Source organism: Grampus griseus (genome assembly GCF_964374135.1).
Source record: "Grampus griseus genome assembly, chromosome: 12".
Taxonomy (NCBI): Eukaryota; Metazoa; Chordata; class Mammalia; order Artiodactyla; family Delphinidae; genus Grampus; species Grampus griseus.
Genome location: NC_139006.1, coordinates 31,374,936 through 31,401,441, shown reverse-complemented (window position 1 = coordinate 31,401,441; position 26,506 = coordinate 31,374,936). Strand labels below are relative to the sequence as shown.

The 26,506-nt window shown below is 40.0% G+C and overlaps 1 protein-coding gene and 1 pseudogene across 2 annotated transcripts in view; both read right to left on the bottom strand.

The window, feature by feature from the left end:
* LAMA1 (laminin subunit alpha 1) overlaps positions 1-26,506 on the bottom strand; it is a gene marked incomplete at both ends in the record, with an annotated part of 159,632 nt that overhangs the window by 114,604 nt on the left and 18,522 nt on the right. The window contains 2 exons of the mRNA XM_082667870.1: positions 21,244-21,356; positions 21,548-21,718. Coding sequence (XP_082523996.1) covers positions 21,244-21,356; positions 21,548-21,718 — 284 coding nt within the window. The remainder of the gene's footprint in view (positions 1-21,243; positions 21,357-21,547; positions 21,719-26,506) is intronic.
* LOC309831320 (syntaxin-17-like) lies at positions 8,473-9,383 on the bottom strand (annotated as a pseudogene). Its single transcript has one exon. The product of its transcript is annotated as a syntaxin-17-like (transcript).

Sequence of the window (26,506 nt, the reverse complement as noted above, 5' to 3'; positions counted from 1 at the left end):
TGGAGGGCAAGCTAGCAGCTCAGAGGGGATGCGTGAAACCCTGTCTTTCCCATGACCCCATTTCTGTCAGTTTCTTACTAAGCTCTAGTGGGGCCTGATGACACGTCACAAAATACAAAACTGGAGCCCAAACTGTTAGGGTTTGAGAGTGAAAGGAGACCCCTGAGTGACGTGGCTGGAGACTCTCAGCTCAGAGGGCGGCATCTCCTCCTGGTGACGTTGACTAAGTGCCCGGCTGACCTCTGGGCCGCCCTATTCTTGGCCTGGCCCTGGAGTCTGGTACAGCATTGTAAATGATCCTAAATGGTGAGCATCTCAATGGAGGCCTAAGAAACAGTTATTTCACGGGCTTTCTTGTGCTTCTAGCACCTGAAGAACAAAGATAAATATCTTCTGATTGTATGCCATAAAATAGAGAAAACAAAATTTTAAATTATAAGACTGACAATTCTCATGGTCACCTAATAGCGGGGAAAATGTATTGGACACTATTAAAACAACACTAGATAGGTCACTTTATGATCTTACTTTTAGAAAGATGATTAAGAATAACTCAAATTTGATTAAAAAAAACTATTATAGAGGGGGTATATGGAAACTCCATTTTTCTGTAAATCTAAAACGTCGCTATAAAATAAAGTCTATTAATTTAAAAAGACACACAAAACAAAGGAACAGGACTATTTACACATGTTATAATAGTTATCAGTTATTCTAAGAAAGCTTAAACCCCTCCGGTTGGCTGCACAGAAGCTAATAAGTGGTTTTCAGGCTTCACCAAACTTCTCAGGTATGTGGGCTTCGATAGCTGTGGCATCCCAGCTAATTATCTGCAGGTTTTAAATTGATCGCACAGTTTTCCCAGCCTTCATTTCCGGACCTTATGGGGCATGGAGGCCACCAAGCCAGGGCGAGCCAGTGCTCTCCAAGTATCTGTGCAGAAATGTCAAAGGAGAACAGAGCTGAATGCACTGGCACAAGCAGGCCCAGTCCCTGAAGAGTTTCCACCTTTGTCACTACGTTGGCAGCCTCCTCACCTCACCAAGGCCAATGCTTGCAGAGTCAGACTTCCAGAATTACTCTCCACCCTCCTCCCAAAAAGGTAGTGATTAACAGATCTTAAATTTCTTACAATCCAGAGAATTACAGAAGGAAATTTAATGTTTCCCAGGATTCAGGCTTAAAGTGATAAATTCAGCTGTGTTCTCTACACCCCACTGCATTACTCACAACGAATACTGTGACTACGGATCTACATGTTATTCCGATTTCTCACATTGTAAGTGTGAAATAACAAATAGAAAAACACTTTATAAAATGCACGATACAGATGTAAGGTATCACTATCAGATTTGTAATCACTTTCCCTAAGCGCCATAGTTATTCTGCTGACCACTGGCACCTCTCAAGATGATATTTGCAGTTCATTCAATTTTTTTCTCATTTGTTATGACTTGAAAATTCTGTCCTGCCTCTTACACTGACTTTCAAATATCTAAAACTGTCACCACCATTTGACAAAGCATTTGCCTCATCAGAGGTAAATAATCATGGCATAATTTACACATGTGAAGGTGATAAACAAGACCAAACAAATATTGTCTAAGCATCTGAAGTCAGCCCAGCGCTCCCAAATATATGTTCAATACAGTGACCAAATGTAAATAAATGAATATATGCTATATCTGAATGAATGAGTGAATGAATGAATAAGTAAATTCCTTGCTATTCAATTAACAGAGAACAAAGAAAGAACCTTTTAGTCTCCATGCTGCTGAGAGGTTGTGAGACACACTCTTTTATTCACTGTTAGTGAGTATATAAATCGAGCAATATTTTTGAAAAAAAAATAAAACAATAAAAATTAATTTTCAAAAATGTTTAAGCTCTTTTGGTTTTGTTTTTTTTTTTGTTGTTGTTGTTGAATGAGTGAATTTATTGCATGTTTCCTTATATAAGCACCACTTAGCAACATCATAAGCGAATTCAGTAAGCTTTACAGAATTTGTAGACATTCTCACCATTGGGCCATTTTTTTGTGCTGACCCTTGCTAACACCAAGGGTTTTAACAATAAAATGGAAAACATCTTTAGGGGGTTAATTAATGAAACCTTGGTAAACATCTTTTTTAGTGATTAACCTTAATAAAAGACAATCTCAAGTACTTGAGAAATGTAAGGATAACATGTACATACTCTTGAGTAATTTCCTCAAATATTTATTAGTCAAGTTTCTCACAGGAGCTGGACGATGGTCCGTTCAAGTCTGGAGTATCTATGCTGCTAAATTAAAATCTTCATGCTTTGGCTATCCAATGCACAGGTGACAAGACTGACGTTGTTTTGGAGGTTAAGAAATTGTATGTAATTTCCTCTGAGGGGACAAAAGATTTCTTCTCCTTAGGAAACAACTTTTAGACTTATTCAAGAGCTGAAACAAAACTCAGCTGACTAGTTTTGTAAAATGTAGTATTACAGAAATTGCTTTAGTCTGGAAAAAATGTAAACATAGTTTATTACCAGTTTGTACCTTCACCATAGAAAAACCTTAAAATCATTCTTGTGGAATGTCTGATTTTCAGTGGCATTGTCAGATGGTTGAGTAGCGAGTCTGAAGAGACAAAGCTGGGGCCAGTATATGGAAGGCTGAACTTTATAAGGTATTCAACAGGATCTGCTGAAAATATTTCAGCAGAAAAATGAAAGACAGTTCTTGTGGCAGTGATGTGAGGAATGGCCTAAAGTTGGGGAAGATGAGGTAGCGGATGGGAGGTAATAAAGTCTTTTACTGGAGTGATGGCTACGAATATATTTAAGAAATGAATGCGACTAATATTCAAACAATTAACAGGACCCAGTAAGAGGCTAGATAGAAAGAATGGAGAATCCCTGACTAGAATGGGAGAAAGCAGCAACCCCTGAGTAAAAGCTTACTATCAGAGACAAAGCCAAAGGTAGAGCTCTGATCTCCTGATTCCCCATCCAATTCTCTTTCCACTGTAGCTGTTGACTGATTTGGAATGTTAAAGCTGGTCTGAAAGACCACAAGCTTCAGTAGGCAACCTGATATGGCATAACAAAAACTCAGTAAAATTACTTTGAGGATTTTTTTTTCTTAGACCATGGTTATAATTCTAGCTTTTGTGCTAACTAGCTTTAATCTTGGGCAAATCATTTGCCTTTGACACCTCTTACGTTTTTATATGAATTTATTTCTTTTGTTAATATTGCACAGACGTTTTTCTTGTCTCCCACAATAAATAATTTCTTTGAGGGCAGTAATATGGACTATAGGTGGATCCTCTACCGTTGATTGTTTATCATACCTAAGCAGTGGCTCTGTGAAATGGTGTCAAATTAATGAATATAAATAGTTGAGAACATCTTGTTAGAAACAACACGAAATGTTAATAGAAACACAAACAGGGCTTCCCTGGTGGCGCAGTGGTTGAGAGTCCGCCTGCCGATGCAGGGGACACAGGTTCGTGCCCCGGTCCGGGAAGATCCCACATGCCGCGGAGCGGCTGGGACCGTGAGCCATGGCCGCTGAGCCTGCGCATCCGGAGCCTGTGCTCCGCAACGGGAGAGGCCACAACAGTGAGAGGCCCACGTACCGCAAACAAAACAAAACAAAACAAAAGAACCCCACACAAACAGAACCTGAACTGTTCACATTAATTTCGGCTAGTGGGGAAGCTTCCCTACCTTTTATTAGACCTCTGGCTACTTAAAATGAGTTTCTAGCATTCATAAGTACCTGATAGCCACCGCCATGTTATACTTTATCAGGAGAAGAAAATGTCCCATTTCACAGGAGAACCATTTCCCCATACTCTTCTTCATCCTTCCTCCCAAAGATTTCATGGGGCAGCAACGAAGGGCAAGGGGCACCCTGAAAACGACCTTTCCATTTTTAAGTTAACACAAACAATGGCTTGGTTTGGCTTCTGTGACCTTCACTGGAGAAAAATGTTGTACGGTATATATGTAAGTTTCTTAGCTGCTTGTGATAACGCCAGTATTCAGTCCTTACTCCTGTGCAAACTACTTTGGGGCACTTACAGGCAGGCAGGCAGCCCACAGAGGAAGGCTTTTGGATTCGCAGAACTCTCCCTATACAGCACTCGGCGTCAGTATAACCTGAAAGTTCTTGCCCCAGGAACTCTGGCCAGCACACCCTTTTCTGGGGCTTCTTAGGTTATTGGCTCCAGCATAGGTGGGTAGGAGAGCTAAATCAGCAGAAGAAAAGCAAAACTGAGGAAGGAAGAGGGGAGAGGTCATAAGAACAAGGGAGCAGAGTCTGCGACTAATAAACACTGAGATGGCTTTTTTATGTGATTTGTAAAATGTCTTTAGAGGCAATTCCAAAAGAAAAGTTTCAAAAATATTCTAAGTAATATCAGCATCACTACAATAAGTGCATGGCCTCCCAAGGGTACCATTTTAAAGGATAATCATTTGATTCTATGAGTTATATGATTGTTTTAAAAAAATATTAGAGTTTATTTTAAAATTCAATATAAAAAGCACTGCTTAAGTGATGGCTGTGACCCACAAATATAAGGAAATTTGTAGGATGTGTGGGTGGGATGGAAACGCTATTAATTTTATAGTCTAAGGACTAAATTCAGCGCTATGTACTTCTGCACTGGCCACCATTAAGAACTGAGGCTGCTGGACATTTGATGAGGAAACACAAGATTTTAAGAAAAGTGAAAATGAACGGCATGTGTAATTTCAAAGCAAGCCTGCTTCACAGAATATATGGGTGTTTGGGTGAAGCAGAGCGAATAGTCCATCTCAATTTTAATATACAGAAGCAACACAGTATGAGAGTAACAGAAGTTTTTGTAGCTCAACAGACCTAGTTTACATCCTGGCTTCACCCTTTTGTAGTTGAATAACCCTCTGCAAATTATTTAGCTTCTCTGAGACCCAGTGTCCTTACCTGTAAAATGTCTAGTGAAGGGCCTGGCAAACAGAAAATATTCCATAAATAACAGTTCCTCTGTAAGGGTGGGGTTTTTTTTTCAAACTAAGGGTCAAAACCCTTTGGTAGATTATGAAATCAATTTAGCAGGTTACAACTAGCATCTTTTAAAAACTAAAACAATAAAAAACATCAGAGTGCACTGCACATAATGGTAAGTATTGTTCCATAATGCATATGCTGAGTTTTGATATAAATGCTTTTTTACTGTGGATTACAACCAAAAAGTTTCAAAGTCTCTGTTCTACAGAGAAATTATCAGATTATTATATTAAAAAGGCTTTAAGAGTGCTGCCTTTATCCAAATGAGACTCTGTAAATTTTAAGAACTTAATCAAAGTGTTCCTTACCTTCTAACTTGTTGCAGTAAAAATAAGACATGAATCATAGAGAAGATAAATTTAATCTGCTACTGTAGGGCATTAAATTCCATTTTAAGATTGGTTTCTGTGTTATATTGACTAATTTATACTTCTAAACACTTTATAGTTTATACGTATATCATTTATAGTTGACTAAACACATCTAGAAATTTCTACAAAAGGTTGGCTATTAGCTTCTATTATGGGGAAATTAGATACAATTTCTAAATAATTTTAAATTATAAAACTTTTAAAAAGGATTGCAACTTGCCTAAGCATGAAGACTGCTAGAGTAATATTCCCATCCTGATGAGTAGTAAAACTCAAAGGCCTCTATGAGCACATACAGTGATGTCCCACACTGGCTCAGTAAAAAGGAGAGCTCCCAAAACAAACTGTGAGGGTCGATAACAGGCCTCTTTTCTCCTTCAGGTCTTGATGTAGAACCAGCCTGACAGTAGAATGAGTCCCTAGTGCTGTTAAGATGGTGAGCTAGCCAATTTTGGGTTGGCAGAATAGGAATTTTAGGTTGGCTGAAGGGTAGAATACTAGAAATTACAGGATTCAATGATACAGCTGAATCTTGATATAACTGTAACTTAAATTTATAATTTTAGCTGACCAGGCCAGATTGGCTATTATTAGAACCTATGGGACTGAAGTTTAGGAATCTTGTTTTAAATTAGCGCCCTGGGCAATTCTGATCCTCATTCTGGTTTGAACGCCCTGTGTTAAAGGGACAGCAAGGATCCAAAAATACAAAAAGATGGAGTTCAAAAGTATTTATCCCAACCTTACAGGTATCCAATGTCAAATACTGGATCAGACTCTGACACTCAAAGTACTTCCTTCTTGGTATTATATTAAAGATATGAGTCAGCAGGTAGAAATACTTGATGTTTTCCAGTTATTTAAGAACAATAAGAAATGGTATGCTGCTTCATTGGAATTCACTGGTGAGAAGCAAAAAGTATGAATGAGACAGGTCTCTTTAGATTAGACATAGAAGTAAAAGGTAGCAATCAATAAAAGTTATTAAGAGTAAACTCAGCAAGAGAGAAGTGATAAATCATTCAACAGCTTGATGAATCCATTTGGCGCCTGAGCAGAGATCTCATACCTTTTGTGGTGTAGGTGCCCTTTCCTCTGTCCTCAGAAAAGAATAAGGCAAACGGTGGTTCCTTCCTATTTCAAATGAGGTGAGAGTACAGGATAAGTCTGCCTATAATCTTAAGTTCTTTTTTCCTAAATTTAAAACTTTTCTGCTATTTGAGATAGACATTGGGTTGGGCTGAGCCATGCTTGCTGTCAATGTCAAGTGTTGAGATTAGCACCACAAATCCTCCACCAGGACTGAGTCTTGGCATCAGGCTTTGTCCACCATCAACCTTGAATGTGAGAAAAGGCAAGCATGAATGCCATTCTTGGGAAGAAACAGCAGCTGTGCAAGGTGAAAGAAATCACAGGAGACAGCAAAGCCTGGGGAAAAGGATGGTAGTAACAGCAGTGAGGTAGAAAGCTAGTCCTTAGCTCCTCCAACTGCCAGCTGAAGAGACTTAGGGTCAAACACTCCCTGCACGGCAAGTACATGAGTCCCCTGAAATTGTAAGATGCCCCAAGAAATGATCTGCTGTTCCCCCCTTGCTTATTTTTTAGCTCAAACTCTAACAACGTTGAAAGTATTTGGAGACTGACACCTCTCTCTCACTTTCTTTTTTACCTAGAGGTTACAGTAGAGGATGAACAGAGATGGCAGCCAATACCAAAAAGAACCAAAACAACAGCAACAAAAAACAAACAAAAAAACCAAAACAGATTATGAGAAAAGTCTGCATTACACATGGGTAGAATTCACCCCATAAGTCAAAGAACTTTTCAAAATTACAAGGCAGGGAAGGCAGAGGGGACTAGATATTTGAGGTGTTAAGAGACAGGCTGTTAAAGTCCCCCACTATTATTGTGTCACTGTCAATTTCCTCTTTTATAGCTGTTAGCAGTTGCCTTATGCATTGAGGCGCTCCTATGTTGGATGCATATATATTTATAATTGTTGTATCTTCTTCTTGGATTGATTCCTTGATCATTATGTAGTGTCCTTCCTTGTCTCTTGTAACATTCTTTACTTTAAAGTCTATTTTATCTGATATGAGTATTGCTACTCCAGCTTTCTTTTGATTTCCATTTGCATGGAATATCTTTTTCCATCCCCTCACTTTCAGTCTCTATGTGTCCCTAGGTCTGAAGTGGGTCTCTTGTAGACAGCATATATATGGGTCTTGTTTTTGTATTCATTCAGCGAGCCTGTGTCCTTTGGTTGGAGCTGTATAAAAAAATAAATAAAATAAAATTCAAAAATTAAAAAAAGGGGCTGACAGAGCAAGCTTAGTGACTGGCCTTATAAGTCTACCACTTGAGACTGTGTTCTTTATTTACAGAGAGGCAGAAAAAAGAGTTCAGAGAAGAGGCCAGTGTCACAAATTAAGATATCTGAAAGAGAAGTCGGGCCTTTCTTTCCATTTTCTTACACTATTTGTTTCCTTCACTTGAAACTATGGTTAGAACAAATTGCAATAGGGTTCACCAAATGGACTCCATTAATGCAATTCAATTGTGCCCCTTGCTAGCTCCTGATTTCCCTATTTGATACAAAAAGCTACTGAACTTCCATTCTTTCCTCTGCTAAAATGCCTAACTAATCTATATTTAGGAGATAAAGAAGCATATTTACAATAGGCTTAGCCTTGGAGTCTCCATGTCAGAGTTATGGAAGAAACTGTTCTGAAAACTGTCCTTCTGTAACCCAACATGTTCACACATCGCAAGTCCTTATCAAAGTGATGGGTTGGGTTTCCACATTTCCAGGTAAAAAGTCTGCTCCCTGGCAGTCCTTAAAGTTTACCTGCCAAACACTGTACACCCTCAGTCCAGGCTTCTCAGTATCTAACATCCCCATTAACACCCCAGCAAATGACAAAATATATGCACTTATCACAGTTCAATCCCACTTGAGCATCGATAGCCACTATTTTGATATAATCATGTTCATGTTCCAAAAGCTGATGAGTATCCAACGCAGCAAAGGATAGACATGTTGGCACCAATAATACTGAAGTTTGGTTTTTAACTGCATTTTTTGTCAGTTTGGCTGGAAAGACTTGGACAGCTGGAAGTGAACTTCTGCATCACTTTCTGTTTCTTTCTTTGTAACAATTTTCCACCTGTGAAGCCCACCACCCCACCACCAAGCGCAGCTGCAATTCCTGCCACTCTGAAGCCTGCAAGGAGGCCAGTCGGGCCCCCACCATTCCTCTGATGAGAGCACCTGCCACAGGCAGAGCTGCCAGCTTGTACTTTGCAGCCTTCCCCAAGTTTTTGGTTCCCTCTTCAACACTCACAGCAGCACTGTTGATATGGTCTTCAACGCTGTCAATCTTCTCCTGCTGAGAATTCACTAGGAGAGAGAAATCAGTGACCAGTTGGCTAAGTTCAGTTAAGTTCGCCTCTAAGGTTTCCCATGATTCTGCAGCATTTTGATCTCGAGGAATTTCAGGCAACACATATATCTGAGTCATACTCTGAGGATTAGCTTCATCTTTAGGAGCGTGAAATGTTCCACCAACAGCCATGGATCTGGTCAAAGAAGGCTGTAATAAGGTTTCTTCATCATTAAATTGTTTCTTAAGTTCTTCCACAGATTCTAGATGGAGTTGAAGAAATTCTGCTGTGGCTGCTGATGCTTCTTCTTTAACAGGAGCTATCATTCTCTTCAGAAGTCCTAGGCCATCCCTTTGGACTTTCAAACGAAGCTTCTCCATTTCTCGGATACTGGAGTGGAGTTGCTGAACTGTACGTCCTGCATTGATATGCTCTTCATGCAACTTGTCCCAGACTCTGCACCTCTGATACTTCTCAATATTTAGCTGGTGCATTCTTAACCTCTCCAGGTCTGTTGGGATTACTATCTTAGTAAATTTCTGAAGAGCTGGTTCAAGACGGCATAAAAATTTCACTTTTTATTCATCTTCAGACATCCTAAAAAAAAGTTGTGTCTCTTCTACTTGCAACAACTACCTCCTCCACTCATGTAGAATAACCTGGTGCCCTGCTTCCTGCGGGGCGACCCTCCCGCGCGCGGGGCTGGCACCCAGCCCACATTGCGGCCAGGGCCCGACGCCCCCAAGGCGGCCTCTCGCGATCCTGTTTAAGCTCTTTGACCCAGAAATCCCATTTCCTGGAATCTACGCTAAAACATAATCAGCACTGCAGCCGCAAAACTATTCAGATGTTTGTTGCAGTGTAATTTATAAAATTACAATCACCTTAAATGTTCAACAGTGTGAGCAGGTTAAACAAATCTCTGTATACCCAGATGATGACATTATTCTGCCATTAAAAATTGTTACAGAAATTCAGATACCAGCCATGAAGAAGAAATTGGTACTGCCTAGCCCTCTGGCAATAAACAACTAGAAACTGGACAAAGGGTTTTCTACTGAAGCCACTTTCTAGGCTGGTGTGTCCATGTCTTACAAAGTTAAATGTGCACACGTCCACTGGCCAAGCAATTTCACTCCTTAAGAAATAAAAACGTATGTCCAGAAAGACTTTTATAGAATGTTCACTGCAGCTTTATTTACAATAGACAAAACTGTAGCAACTAGTAGACTAAAAAGTTCTGGAGAGCTAATGCACAATATTGTGATTATAGTCAACAATACTGGATTATAAACGTCAGAGTTGGAATTATTTACAATACAGAAAAAGAAATGATAATTATGTGGTGTGATAAAGGTGTTAGCTAACACTGCTGTAGTAATCATATTGCAATATATAAACCTATCAAACCAACGTGTTTTGTACCTCAAACCTACACAACGTTATTTTCAATTATATCTAAATAGATGAATAAAACAGAATAAAATAAAATAGGCACTGACAGAAGAAATTATAATAACCCAAACACCCTAACAAGAGGATGGATAAACAAAGTGTGGTATATTCACGGAGTGAAATATTGCTCAGAAATAAAGGAACAAACCACTAAAAGCAACAATGGGGGAATCTCGCAGACATAATGCCAAGAGAAAGAAGACAGACACAAGAAAGACAGGTTGTGTGATTGCATTTATATGACGTTATATAACAGGCAAAGCCAATCTAAGTGAAAAAATATTCAGAACAGTGGTTCCTCTGGCCAGCGGGTGTCGGGGAGGGGAGCTGGTGAACGGAACGGGATGGACACAGGGGAACATTCTGGGTGATGGAAATGCTCTGCATCTTGATGGCGGTGAGGCTTATACATGTGACTGTATTTGTCAAAGTGCATCCAACTATACCCTTAAGATGTGCGCACATCAGTGCATGTAAATTGTATCTCAATAGAAAGAAGAAATGAAAGACAACTGTTATGATCACACTGGATGAACTATTTTGGCTCCACAAACAGGCCTTTTCTATGATGCTCTCTCCCAGGTACCTTTCCTCCACCTGGTCCTACATTCGGGTCGTTTCTCTGATGCTCTGAGCTGCCCTTCCTATATGTGCCCCATACCTGCTCAGCTCCCCTGACCCCCATATCAGCCAGCAGAAGTGATCGGCTTACCTGCCTCTTTCCCCAGCTAGCCCAGAAGCCCCTGAGGACCACGGTCAGCCTTAAGCAACAACTGAAGTACAGTGATGATACCAACATTTATATGGAACCTACGGTTTGTTGAATACTTTCCCTGGATGTCGCTACTGTCTTGTTCATCAAGGAATCCTGAGACCCCTGCCGTCAATAAGCAGACGTTATGAATTATTAAATACAGGCAATGCTCTCAGATATGCTGGAACGGATCAGAAGATAATTCCTGGTTGTTAGGATCACAAGGGAGTTTTTTTAACAATTCTTTTCTTATGTTAAAAAATTTCTGCTTCTGTATCATAATAAAGGAAGTTCTATATAGAGAAAAGTTCCACTGAAGACACAAGAAGCACATGAGTTATTCTGAGGTATAGCAGAGGTATTCAGGAGCTACTTTGTTTTTTTACTTTGTTACAGCTTTCTTTTTAAAGATGAAGATGTTAGATGTTTCAATTTGAATACACTGCTAAGTAAAAAGCAGAAAGAAAAAAAAAAGCAAACACTAGAATGGATTCCAAAACGTATTTTTCAAAGAAAAATTTTTTCAGAAACTAAAACATCTTTTTTTTAGCTTTACTATAACAGGAAGAAATAATTCCAGAACAGACCTCCCTTTCTTTCCATAAATATACAAAAAGCTTTATTTTGAAGCCAAAACAGTTGGAGATATGAAAAGTATATTTTGACAGAGTCCTGCAAAACTCTCTTCGCTCATTTCCCAGAACCCTCCCAAGGCCGATCTAAGAAGCCCTGTAGAGCAAGCAACACTGTAACAGTATGGCCAACCCTCTGCCATTCAAAACAGAAAAAGAAAAAAGGGGGAAGGTTTGGTAAACTAAGTTGTGCTAACTGGAAAAATGGTTATGCTTGACTGTTTGGCAGACCACCGTTCATGACAGACAAAGGATAAAGCTTAAAAATAAATCTTGCCAGGAAAGGAAGCTCCACATATGGCCTCAATTATTTTCATGTATTCAGCTCACTAGTCATTAACATTGAACAATTTAAGGTACAATATCTGTATTGCCACTTGGCCCTATAGCTCTTTACATCACCTAAAGATAAAGGTATAGCCCCTAAAAGGTAAGCTATGGAAGACCAGCAGAGAGAAGCCTCTTTTCAGAAGTGTGAGGAGGCAATGGGGGGTTCAGACGTGTCTCAAAGTCTTTACCCCTCGTCCTGTGGCAGGCTGGGGTTGCCTCATGTTTTCTCCACTTGAATCTTTGCCCACTTCAGAGACTGGGAGGTCCAAAGAGCACAGAGGAAGATGCTGTGTGACACTGAGGCCAGGTCTTAAAGGGATGCAACTTCTGCCTCTTTCTCTGGAACACTTGTGCTGGAGCCCTGAACTGCCCTATTCACAATGCTGCCTTAGGGCTGCCATGCTGTGAGGAAGCCCCTAGCCCACAAGGAGAGTCCACACAGACAAGCCCAGAGACCACATGAAGGGAGAGCCTTGGCCAGCCCTCAGCTGCCCCAGCGCCCCCTCCCCCAGCAGCTCCATCCCAAGGACTGCAGCCTGAGATACAACCACTCACAGTCAAGCCCTTCCTGAAACCTTGACCCCCAGAAACAAACCCATAAAGATATAAGATGAATGTTGCTTTAAGCCATAAAGTTTGGCAGTGGTCTCTTACAAAGCAGTAGATAATTGGAAAAGCCGCTGTGTAGGAGAAAACAAAATGAGATAACAAAAATGTGAAAACAAAAGACAGACATATCTCTGAGACAAGCAGCTTCATGGAGAATAGGACGGAAAAGATAAAAATGAAGGAGAAGAATTTCATGTGGCTTACTTCCAAATAGTAATGAAGGGCTTGATTTCTTCCAATCTATTCATTTTGCCAAACAAATTCAAGAAAAATTTGAAATTGGTTGAGCCCAGTATGAAGTAATATAAAATTGAAATAAAATCATTTTGAATAAATACAAGTACACAGTCATGGTCATTTCTACCAGGGTTTCCAGGAACAATTTCTGCCTGAACTCTTTTAACAAACACCCAAGACTCATTTGTAATGAGAAGCTCCAATTTACATGCAACTCTTGTTCTAAAAGTCTTTCAAGATTTTCTGCCTTAAGAATGTGAAAGCTGCCTGTTCTTTTTTTATTTACTGTGCCAATGTGCTTAGCAAACACTCTACTTATGGACGATACAATAATAAACCTCAATCCAGCTCTGGCCAATTTTTCAGAAATTTTTTGGGGAAAAAAGACAACAGCAGACGTCCAGATTAATGAGGTTTTATAAAACCCAGCAAACAAGCAGCTCTTGTCTAAAGGTTTGCATAAAACAAAGGCCCTTCTGTGATTATGTGCCCACAACAAAGTGTTACTTCCTAATTAAACCTACACAGAGTATAGAGCACTGCTTCAAAAAAGCAGCCTTTATTTTCAATGCCATAGGAAACGTTTTCTTTTTTATGAAACACACTTTGTCTTCTAAAGGGACATTACACATTTTTACTCACAAATCTGACCACTCCCAGCGAACATTTTGCCCAGGTTTAAACATTTTGAAAGGAGATTACTAAACATTGATTCATTTTCCTGCTTCTTGGCCAAAAATCACGTTAGACAGCACCCAGATTTACCATGAGAGAAGCGTTGATACTCTGCCCCATTCCCAGGTGAGAGGACCCCATTGAGTGACAAAAAAAACAGGGGTTTAGGAAGAACCCAGACACTCCCAAATCAGAAGGAAATTGTCAGAACTCCTGCCAGCATCCCCAGGAAATCGTAACAGAAAGTGAAACAATGATGGGAGACTGGGAACAAATGAGGTGAGACTGTGTGGGTGGTGTGGAAGGAACCAGAAGTCGTGGTGTCCGGCCCCAGTTGCAGCAGGTACAGCCATGTGACACTGGGCAAGCCAGTGGACCACTCTGCACTGCCACTTCTTCACCTGCAAAGAGGGGGCCATCTCCTCTCCAGGATTGTTGGAGATGAAGTAACATGGATGAGAAAAAAAATGCTGTAGAGTCTATAACCTATACCTATATAGATACCTATATATATGTATATAGACACACATATGCATAGTATATGAATATATAATATATAGGTTGAGTGTTCATATACATATGTAGATTCTATATGCTGCGTAGATAATATACTGTATATATTCTATATACTATATTACTAAATTCTATATTATTCTAAATTCTATAATACTAAATTCTATATATTACATATAGATTCCTATACATATACACGATATATATGAATATATGTATAGATTCCTATACACAACAGGCAATGAACATTTCTTTTGAAAGGGATACTCAAAACTAAACAGAAACTTGCCATATGAGCCTTGAAACTGATTTGTATGCACTGCACTCCTTCACTGGCATGCAATCCTTTTTCACTGAAACCTCAAGTTATTATCCATAACAGAAAAGCAACCAACATGTCAGGCATGGGAGCTATTATGCAAATCATGGGTAAGCCATAGAGTAGGATGTTAACGCAGCTTTAAAATTATTAATAATGATTTTAGTTATATTGGGAAATGATCATGCTATCAAGTTAACTAAAACATCAGGACACAAACGTATTTGTCACAAACCTCAGCCGGAAGGATGATATCGTCCAAGAATGCAGACAGGGATGAGTTCTACCCTTGAATTACTTCAACTAAGGCTCAGTTCTGCCATTTGTCAAAAGGAGATAATGCAGAACCAAACTCATAGTGTGATTACGAGGGTTCCATGCGCTAGTCCAGAGCAAGGGTTCCACAGAAAGCCTGGCCTGCAGGAGTATGGAATAAACGGCAGCCCTATGACTGCATTGTTAATTTAAATACATAGACATGCATGCAAAAGTCTAAAAGCAAGTACACTGATGTCATTGGTGATTGTGTCAGCGTGAAGGGATGACAGGTTTTTCTGTCTCTTTACACTTATCTGTACTTTCCAGTTTTTCTACAGTGAGCCTATATTACTTCCCTAATTAAGAAAAAAATAAGAATTATTGACTTATGAGTTTATTTTCTGGAAATCTGCATAATTGCACTTCTTAGCTAACCCTATTAGCTAACTCTAATTAGATTGTATCTTGCTTAATGTTTCCCATGTGATATCTGAAGATTTTTAGGACTCCTAAGTCATTTGTGGACTACCAGTGTGACGGGGGAAAGGAAACATATTTTTTATAAGGAATTTGTCAGGTGCTCAACCAGGAACCCTCCTTCATTTTTTTTTTTAAATTGAAGTACAGTTGATTTACAATGTTGTATCAGTTTCAGGTATAGAGCAACGTGGTTCAGTTTCATATGTTTATTCTTTTTCAGATTCTTTTCCATTAAGTTATTATAAGACCTTGAATATAGTTTCCTGTGCTATACATATACAGTAGGTCTCTGTTGCTTATCCATTTTATATAGAGTAGTGTTGCATTTTACTTTGTAAGCTGTCCGACAGCATAGCACCCAACCACCCTTGATGCATCTCTGCCACGATGCCACACGATCAAAAAGGAATAATAAATAAATACATACAGAAATAAATAGAACTGCTTCCACTTCCCCCACCACTGTCCTTAAAGTCACAGTGTCACCTACGGCAGCCTCTCAGCTGAGATCCCAGGACGCCTAGTCTGTCCACGTATTAGAAGGCAGTCCATGATTTCGCCATGAGGATTATGAATTTTGCATTTTCATTCCAAAGTTAATCTAAAAACTTATAAAAGCATACTCAGAATCTGGCTGACCACTGTATAACAAAATTCTTACCCAGGATTTCAAGGCTGCCGATCTGTGTTCATGTCACTGCCCTGGCACAGTGATCACCTACTGAGATGACAGTATTACTGCCGGTTGCAAAGTGACTGCAAATCCACCTGCTGTACTCTGCTTCTCGGGGTTTGAAGGCACTAGTGGGAGGCAGGGAGGCCAGAGGAGGGAGGCAGGGAGGCCGGAGGAGGGAGGCTGGAGGAGGGAGACTGGGAGGCTGGAGGCAGGGAGGCTGGAGGAGGGAGGGAGGATATTTCCCCTCTGTCTACTTGCTGTTCCGGTCAATGTCTTTCGCCCAGCAGCAGTTGGCCCCAGTCTTTGGCTTTCCAGAACTCCCCACATGAGCCTCCTCACCCCGGCTCAGAGGTGGGGTACTCTCCTGCAAGCCTCCAGCTGTGAGTAACCCCAATCGCCTCCCTTAGTTCCTCCTCAGTGGTTAACTCTCAGTTAGCTAGGGACTCTCTTTCCCAGTTCTCTCCCACCCATTAACCAGTTCCTCCTACTAGACCTGTCCTTTTAAATAACTGCTGTGGTTTCTGTTTTCCTGATTGGACCCTGGCTGATAGAAAACAGCATGTATTTCACAATATTTTAACATTTTTTAATTGTGGTAAAATATATATAACATTAAAATGACCATTCCAGCCATTTTAAGTGCACAGTTCAGTGGCATCAGGTGCATTCACATAGTTGTGCAACCATCACCACCATCCGTTTCCAGAACCTCATCATCTTCCCAAACTGAAACTCTGCACCCATTACCACTCACTCCCCATCCCCCTCCAATCAGCACCTGGTGCCTTCTGCCTCCATAGACATGACTATTCTAGGAACTGCATGTACGTGGAATCATACAGTGTTTGTCCTTTTGTGTCTGGCTCATTTCACTTAACACACTTTCAAGGTTCATCCACGTTGTTCATATATCACAATCTGCTTCCTTTTTAAGGCAAAATAATCCATGCTACGTACAGACCACATTTTGTTTATCGATTCACTGTTGATGGACACTTGGTTCCTTCCACCTTTCAGCTACTGTGAATAGGCTGCCATAACACATGGGTGTGCAAATATCATTTTGAATTCCTGCTTTCAATTCCTTTGGGGATATAGCTAGAAGCGGAACTGCTGGATCATATGGAAATTCTGTTTAACTTTTTGAGAAGCCACCACACTGTTTTCCATAGTGTTGCACCATTTTACGTTCCCAACCAGCAATGCACAAGGGTTCCAATCTCTCCACACCCTCACCAAACTTTATTTTCTGTTTTTGGATAATAGCCATGTTAATGGGTGAAAAGTGGTATCTCATTGTGGATTTTCTTTTCTCTAATGATGAAAGATGTTGAACATCTTTTTATCTGCCCAGTGTCTTAACTTAGAGTATCTCAAACTGGAAATCCTTGAGTTCTTAAGTTGAGAAACTCTACCATAGGAATACATTTTAATATATTTAATAGAATATATACAGTTTAATATAATTAACAACTAAAATAATGCTGACAATCACAAAATTCACGATCTATCAAATGGGTATGCTCCCTCTCTCAGAATGATTTCTTTAAAATTTTAAGTTATCACAGGAGATCCTGGGCTCATGTCCATGGTATCATGCTAGGTCATTGGACAGTGAGCAATAGTTTACGACTGGACACCACCCATGTATATGTTAGTTTTACATTTGTTAAAGTGACTCGTCAGTTTTATTTTTTTTCTTAAAACTACCGCACTCATTCAATTCCCACAGACTGTTTTCTTTTTAAGTAAGACATTGCTAGATATCAGTGTAAATTCTAAAATATGGTGAATCGATGCAAGAAATGAATAGCAGGCATTACTTTAAAGAAGTAAAGAAATAAATCTAATCGTTCCTCTTGTAATGTGTTACTAAAGCAAACACTCTGTAGTTAAATCTTATTGCAAACCACACAACATTTATGGACTTTCTGATAACACCACTTTTTATCTTTTCTTTAGTTTATCTTTCAGGTAACCAAACATTATATACAGAGGCTAAAATGTCATAATTTCTACAGCCGTCATCAACTAGAGAATGAAGAATGGTATCAATGTCTTTGGCATTTGCCAAAACAGAACGAAACTGACTGATTTGGTCATAAAACCTCAGGGGCTGACATATTTATTAAGTTACATGAACACATTTACAACATGAAATTGTTGATTCCTGATAACACTGAGGTCTGCCTAATTTTACTTTAGAGACCTGTACTTCAGAGTTTATATTATATATATATATTTTTTTGCGGTACGCAGACCTCTCACCGTTCTGGCCTCTCCCGTTGCGGAGCACAGGCTCCGGACGCGCAGGCTCAGCGGCCATGGCTCACGGGCCCAGCCGCTCCGCGGCATGTGGGATCTTCCCAGACCAGGGCACGAACCCGTGTCCCCTGCATCGGCAGGCGGACTCTCAACCACTGCGCCACCAGGGAAGCCCCCAGAGTGTACGTTTTTAAAGGAGTGAAACAAAGCAGTCAATGGGTTATTAGTTGATGGTCATCTTTTAATCAGGCTGTGAACCAAAAAAAGGAGGGGAGTGTGAAAATAAAGCACTGATTCACAGTGTGATTACACACTCACTGCCTCACCTCTGCCGACGTCAGGCTGTGAAGTCAAGCCTCCATAAACGTTAACAGGGAAGGAAAAGGGAAGAGGAAGAAGAAAGGAGGAAGCAGACAGCTGTGGTCCCTGCCCTCATGGGGTGTATAATCTAGAAATTAACTAGCAGCTGGTGAATTGTTGGCCTGACAGGGAAATACACAGACTTTGACGACAGAAAAGTCATCAGAAGGTATAACCACATTCTAGAGCTGAGTGTCAATGAGGCCCAGGAAACAAGGATGAGATGAGGCGGAAGGGAGCCATCCAGCTGTCAATACCTAAGCAGGACCCAAATATAGCCTCACTCCTCATGGGACAACCAGCTCTGGATGCAACAGAGCAGCCAGGATCGCCAACGGTGGGTTCTGGCCAAAAATATTTAACTGGAAAGTAATCAAGACTTTAGAGCTGAGTTTAGTTCATAAGAAATAGAGGGCATAAAGGAACATGGTAACAAAATCACAATGAAACCACCAGACAAATCCAGAATGTAGGATATTCTACAAGACAACTGGCCTCATCTATTCAAAAATTGAATATCATTTTTAAAAACATAAGAGAGGACAATTCAGATTAGAAGAGATTTAACAAGCACATAACAGGCATCAAATGCTATGAGTGTTCCTTACTGATCCTGGTTTGAAAGAGAAAAATAAAAGCTATAAAAGACATCGGTGGCTAAAGTGGGACAACTGGATATGGGTGGAGAAATAGTTACTAGGAAATTACTGTTAGTTTTGTTAGCTAATGGCCTGGTGCCTATTCAGAACAAATGTCCTATTTTCTGAAGATACAAAAAATCTTGTATTGGTCCAATGTCACCATGACTGCAATTCACTTGCAGAGTGTTCCCAAGATGAAACAAATGTGACAAACTGCTTAAAAATTCCTGAATCTCGGGGGTGGGTATGTGTGTGTCACAATAATACTGTTTTCTACATATTCAAACATTTTCACAATAAAAAGACTCAATAAATAAATATCTGAGAAAGGTTTGCTCAGCGATAATCATATTGCACTTTTTTTAAACTGAAAGCACAGTAGAAACTTTACGTTGTGTAAAAGGTAAAGAAAATTCTGAGTATTTTGTTATTTTAAATAATCTCAATTTAGAAGCTTATGTAAAAACACTAGAAAGTACTTAGAAGCCTATAATTCTGTGTGTATGCTTGTGTTTGAATATGCCTTAAAGACCTAAAAGTGAGGCCCCCGAATTCCTCAAGCTGATTCAGTCCAACTTACAGCAAAAAGATCTCCTGTTAGGAGAAGTCAAAATTGACAAATTGCATGACAAATTGCAAGATAAACAACAGTTGAACATGGATGTGAAGTCTATTCGTAAAATGTCCAGCTGTTAATTTGGCCAAACGCACGTAGTATTGCATTTGTAATGATGAAAATGTTGTAGTTTTTCCCTTCAAGAAGGAAAATACATTGAAAAGATGATGAGAAAACCAACATTTCCTGCAGAAGCATCCTTACCACTGAAACAAAAACAAAAACCAGGGCAAAAAGGGGTTTTTTTCTCTCTTCCTTCAGGCAGATTTGAAAATACAAAGGCATGACATATTAATTCAGGATTCGTGGCTGGAAACACCCAGAAGTATTATTTCACTTACGTTGATACTATGAACCTGAACTTTAAAAATGTCTTCTGAACTTCACATTTTACTACCTCATTTACTGTTACGATTAGAGCTCAAAAGTTCCTTGTGCACAAACAGACACAGTATTGTCTTGTTTTCTACTTAAAATCCTACTTTTTTTTTTTTGCGATATGCGGGCCTCTCACTGCTGTGTCCTCTCCCGTTGCGGAGCACAGGCTCCGGACACGCAGGCCCAGCGGCCATGGCTCACGGGCCCAGCCGCTCCGCAGCATGTGGGATCTTCCCGGACCGGGGCATGAACCTGCGACCCCTGCTTCGGCAGGCGGACTCTCAACCACTGCGCCACCAGGGAAGCCCCCTACGTATTTTTTAATGATCACTTATTCAAAGAATTATGACTTTTCATCATAAGATCTCCAAAATTCCTATTTCCATCCTACAGTGCACATTTCAACTAGTCGTCTCTTTCAAGGATATTTCACACAACAGTGATGAGTTCTAACCCAAGAGAAACGGAATGGACATAAACAAGAAGGCTATGCCATCACTTTTCTGGAGAACTGAAATCAGAAATTTGACAATAGCTGCCACCTTTCTTTTTCATCCTTTCCACTCAGATTTCTTTCCTTCTCCTTCCCTTCCCCAGAAATATGTGGAGCAGCCAGAGCCCGTACCATGTTTCTCTCCATTCTCCTATGTGGTCTTAAAGCAAAGCAAGGGGATGCAAGTGGGGTCCGAGCCATTTAAACGCTGCCTGTCCCAGCTCGTGCTGAAGGCTTGCTCACAGCAGTAATGGACAACCCCAGGTACTCACAGCCCTCGCAGACGGTGTGACGGGGTGAGGCTGTGTCCAGAGGTTTAAGACTATCCTCTTTTGTTTCCAAGCTTTGTTTTCTATGTAGAACCCTCTTACAACAGCTGCATAGCGATAACAGCAAGATAACAAGCTCAAAAGGCCGGAAATGCATGCGTTTTGTGACGTCACCTGCAGTGTGTGTGGACACCTGGGTACCGCCTGGCGTGGCATCCTGGGCGGATGGACGATCAGCGTCCCGTCCCGACATGGCTTCTAAGAACATCAGACCACGTGGAAACACTCCACTCACCTCCCCAAGGATACCTGGGCACGATAAACGTGACAAGAAACGGTACCAAGGACAACTTCTGTGTCTCACTTAAATTCACCGGGTGGAAAAGCAGTGAGACCAGAATGTAAATGTATTAAGAAACAAGTGGACTTTCCGGAGCTCATGAGATTACAACCCAGCCACCCACAGGCCTCCTGCAGGGGCTCTGGCCTTACCCACCTGTCTCAAGTCCAGAGTGATTGTGACCCAGTGGTACTCTCTCCCGTTTTGGATGCTAGGACTCTGCCACCAGCTATTCGTGCCATCGATGGCATTTGATATGGGATGGCGTTCTGTTGAAAGAAAACAAGAACACGCAATGCTCTCAGCTTCTGGTTTCAGTTTTTTAACTTCTAAACTGTAAAATCAGTGGAAATGGACAGGTGAGGAGAACGCAGGTCTGTGGCTCCCTAACACAAGTCTCCAGTAGTCGGCTCAGAAGGTGTACATTTCCACGGGTCCTCCCAAAGGGGGCGCCACTTGCCTTTGGGGTTGGCACTGCTGCCGTCGCAGAGCCGGCACTGGGCGTTGCGCATGGCCCTCCTGGGCACGTGCTCCACCAGCTTGCAGTATGTCTCCGGCCCCTTCTCCCCGCAGGTCGCGTTGGTGCTGATGTGGGCATTGCTGGCAAGGTTGAGAATGGCAGGGAACAGCCCTGAAAGTCAAAAGGCACCAGATCAGCTCCGCCACTTGAAACCAAAAGGTCAGATCACTTCATCTCACTTTGCAAGTAAATCAGAAAGAGATGGCAAACTTACAGTTACCAAAGGGGAAAGGAGGGGAGAGGGATGAATTAAGAATTTGGGATTAACAGATACACACTACTGTATATAAAACAGAGAGACAATCAGGACCTACTGTATAGCACAGGGAACTCTACTCAATATCACAGAATAACCTATAATGGAAAAGAATCTGAAAAAGAATATATCTATATATATAAATGAATCATTTCACACCTGAAACATTGTAAATCAACTATACTTCAATTAAAAAAAAAAAAAGGAGGGGAGTTCCATGGTGGCCTAGTAGTTAGGACTTGGCACTTTTACTGCCGTGGCCCGGGTACAATCCCTGGTTGGGGAACTGAGATCCCACAAGCCGCGCAGTGTGGCCAAAAAAAAAATAATAATAAAATAATTTTAAAAAATAAAATAATAAACAGAAAGAAAAAAAAGAAAAAGATGGTAAGTTCACATGCTGAGCGGAGGGAGCCCTATAGGAAAGCAGTATATACGTCAATTTCATTTATATGAAATTCTAGGACAAGCAAAGCTCATCTATAGGAAAAACCGAAGAGCAGTTGCAAAGGATGCGGACTAACCATGAAGGGACTGGAGGGAATTTTGTGGGGTTGGGCTCCATTCTCTACCTGATAAAGGTTTGCGTTGCACAGGCACACGCAGGTGTGAAAAATCACAGAATGCACAAGGTTTGGGTAGATTTGTGTATTCCGCTATAGGTTGATGTGACCTCAAAAAATAAAAGTCATAAAAAAATTTTTTAAAAAAGAGTCATAAAAATATTGATGCAAATGCTGAACAGTTTAGGAGCAAAGTATACTTAGGTCTTTAACTCACTTGGAAATGCATCAAAAAATTAACCTGGATTGAAGGGTAGAGATGGATACATGGACGGACAGGTGAGGAAGAGAGTAGGTAAATGTTCGTTGCAGAATCTAGGTAGGAGCACAGATGTTCACTGTACAGTTCTTTCCACTTTTCTGATTGAAAATGTTCATAATAAAATGTTGGGAAAGTAGGTTTTAAGACAAGGTTCAAATGACCCAAAACCCGTATTTGCCACTGAAATTCAAGCAACTTTCACTTAGGACATCCATCCTGTGTTCACTTTGTTCCAGGTGCCTCTGCTAATACTTACGAGGTCTTTCCTATGATTAACTAGGATTTCTCTCTCTTTGCTTTCTTTACTGCCTGTCTGTTTTGGTGAAGAAAACATTAGAACACAAAGATCCAGTTTTCAAAATTCTCTTCAAGTCAGTATGAATCTGTCTTTGTATAATCTCTTTGTCTCCAGAGATTTTTATCTTTAAGCAGCTGATCCAAACTCTTCAGAAAACAGCCTTTGGATGACTGTGAGAAAAATAACTCCATTGGGTTCTTTAGAGATTTGACTTTATCTTGGTAAAGAGGATCATAGCAGTGAAGATTCTATAAACTTCTAGAAAGGATGGGGCAGGTGATACAGAAGAGGTGTTCTTCACGAATGGATGTTGTGAACTCAGGTAGTGTGAGAAGGAGGGGTTTCAGTTAAGCGAGCTTCCTCTAATTTACCAGAACTTGACTCAAGGTCACAGAAGATAAACTTTTCTTTATAAAGGGCATAGAATCAATATTATCTCTAAAATATTTCTTTTCCAGTGAAATTTGAAAAAGCACAATATAATTTTAGTAATCTAGAAGGAATTCATGTATTTAATTTTTATTTTTTAGGTACTGCTTAATATTTTCAATGACCTTTACTTTTTTTTTTTTTCCTTTGGCCACACCTCATGGCTTGTGGGATGTGGGATCTTAGTTCCCCCAACCAGCAGTTGAATCCAGGCCCTCAGCAGTGAGAACGCGGAGTCCTAACCACTGAACCACAAGGGAGTTCCCAACCTTTTCTATTACAAATATTTTAATAATTTAAATTATAAAATAAAAATGGTTATTTTTATGAGTTTCTATATTTAAAAAAACTCATCATGCAACTATTAAAAAAAATAACTTATGGTTCAGTCAAAATAAAAAGAAATATAAATAGAAAAAAAATAACTTATTAGGTAGTCTTCCAAAGACTTTCCACATAAAACAGAGCTATCTATTAGCAGTTCTATCCTAGGAGAATGGCCCTACTCAAATCAATAGACCCTTAGCCTCTCAATAGAAAATAGTTATGGAATATTGTATTCTAGAGCATTACTCTTAATTTTGAAACATAACACGGACTTACATCATATAAAGTTTTAATATGTTGTGTATTTTTTTGTTTTTAAAGTTGGTCATTTTTATCATATTCTTTTAAAGGGATTTCTTTGTCAATTAAAAAGGCTTTATGAAAAAATAGATGCACCTTTACATTTAATTATGCAGGTCCCCAAATTATTATTTTTCTCAACCGGTAGTTAGACACTTACATTTTAGGCAATGATCTAGTTCCTAAAGTGACATGTAATTCTTGGGAGTCGTACTTACATGGGGGGAGGAGCTGATATTTATTCTGTTTGGTACCGAGGTAAATATTAATTTTAATAACTGTGGTGTTACATCCAAATAGCTGCAGTGGTGTTTTCCAGGCTCTGGATCATGTCTATGCATTTCGATTTGCAGTGCAATCAACTCTACCCCTTCCCTTCTCACAGACTAGCCAAGCAAGGAGAAGAAAAAAAGTCACAGGAACTAATTTAACAATGCATTTCTCTATCAACAAATCCTTTACCAGTTAACTAAAAACATGTTCCCACTTTCTCTTTTTTTCTCCCCCTCCAGTTGCTGGACATCAAGAGAACAGCCCACTTCCTGCCCGGAGCTCCCCCCACCCCGACCTGCAAGAGCCTTGAGTTATTGGGGAGGTGGAGGGTGAAGGGGGCGGGGGTCAGGAGGGCACCTGCCTCTTTACTCAGGAGCCTGTGCTCTGAGTCACTGAGAAAAAGAAGTTTAAACCTTGTGAACACAACATAACTTTGGTGAATAATATCTCAATTGTAGGAATCAGGTAGGTCTTACACTAGACAGGTTTTAAAGCACTTCCACACCTCCTTACCTGGCTGGTATTTTAAAAACACTTTTAATAAAAAGAAAGATAAGTCCCTTCGTTAGCATGGTTGTGTAGAAACACCTTGAACTGACTAATTTCTAAAATCTATAGGGTTGCCATTCACTAAAACTAAATCTTTCTTCTCAGATAAGCTCATATTTGGGAAAAAAAATTCACTAAAAATTATTCCTTACCTATTACATTTGCTCTCACTTCATAGTTCTAGAATAATTATTATTCCTTGTTGCATATGACCACAGCTGCTAGAATATGAAAGAAAGTTGGAAATTTGTACTGGAGGAAGCATGTTTGAAGAAGAATTTTTAAAAATTCCTCAGGTTGCTGAACCTTTTCAAAGACTACTGAAATATTTCAATAAAGGGCAACTAACGTGAGCTTCAGGTAGGGGGAGAAATAGGAAATCAAACGGTCAGAAAGGGCGCTGGGATCAAGAACCTGCCAAGAACAAAAGTTCGGCTTTACACATAAAAATCAAAGGCAGAACGAGGTCTGCAGCAGGCACATGTGACACAGTTTCCCATCACTTGGCCGTGCACTTAATATATTAGACGACTATACATTTTTGTTGAGAGACATTATTTACTTTAGTTAGTGTTAACTGTGATTTGTACTTTTGCCCCCATTCGGGACACACAATGGAATCATTTTTCCACCCCTATACTTAACCAGTAGCTAAAGACTTCATGACACCAAACTCCATCGAGCATGAAATAAATTCCTTCTCACTCACCAGTAGTTCCTTTTCTTTTTTAAAACCCTTTATTCACAGTCTGGGTCCACTTGGCCTTCTTAAATGCATTTTAGGACCACTTTCATCTACTGGAAACTCCCTCATTAATAGTAGGTGAAAACTACCATGAAACTGAGGGCAAAAAAATGCTACTGCACATGATTAGCGCAGTTTTTAGCTGAGATACTTTCCACATTGAATAATTTGTTTTTAAAAGTTTCTGGGCTTTTTCCCAGTAAAAAATATTTTTGCTATCTTAAAAATAGGGTATCTAAAACACTGACTAGCGCCAAGGTGCAAGGCTCACTGCAGCAATTTCTTTATCAATATTTCTCAAATTATTCGGGGCCAACCGTTCGTGGCTTTAATGCATTTGGGGTGTAAGAGAAGCATGAGTTTTTTCTAATGAGTTTTTTTTTTCTTTTTTGGAAAAAAAAAATTTGGGGGTTCTACCAAATGTTATATTTGTCTAATCCATACTCAGAGTCATTGTGATATTCTGAAAAGGAAACGATTTGCAATTCTAAGGTAAAGTATCTGGGAAAATATGTTCAGATCGTTTTTAATGGCATATTTAATATCTAACCTGGAGGTGTCCAGGCTTAAAATGGACTGTCCATTCTAATCATGGGTTTACTATCACCTCTATTAGAATCACTAGTGCCTGTAACAGCAGCTTTGGGTAAGAAGTGAGCATGTGGGATTTTGAGTCAGAAAGCCCTTGGCTTGAATTCCGGGTCTACCAGTTGCCTGCTGAGGGCTTCCCCTCTTGAGTCTCCTTGTCTGTGTAATGAGAAGCACTATGCCTGGGAATATTTATGAGCATTAAATGAGACTGTGTCATAAAGGGCCTAATACAATGTATGAAGGGCTCAATAAATAATTGCTATGATTATTTTCATATTATCATTGGATATCACTAATACAAATATA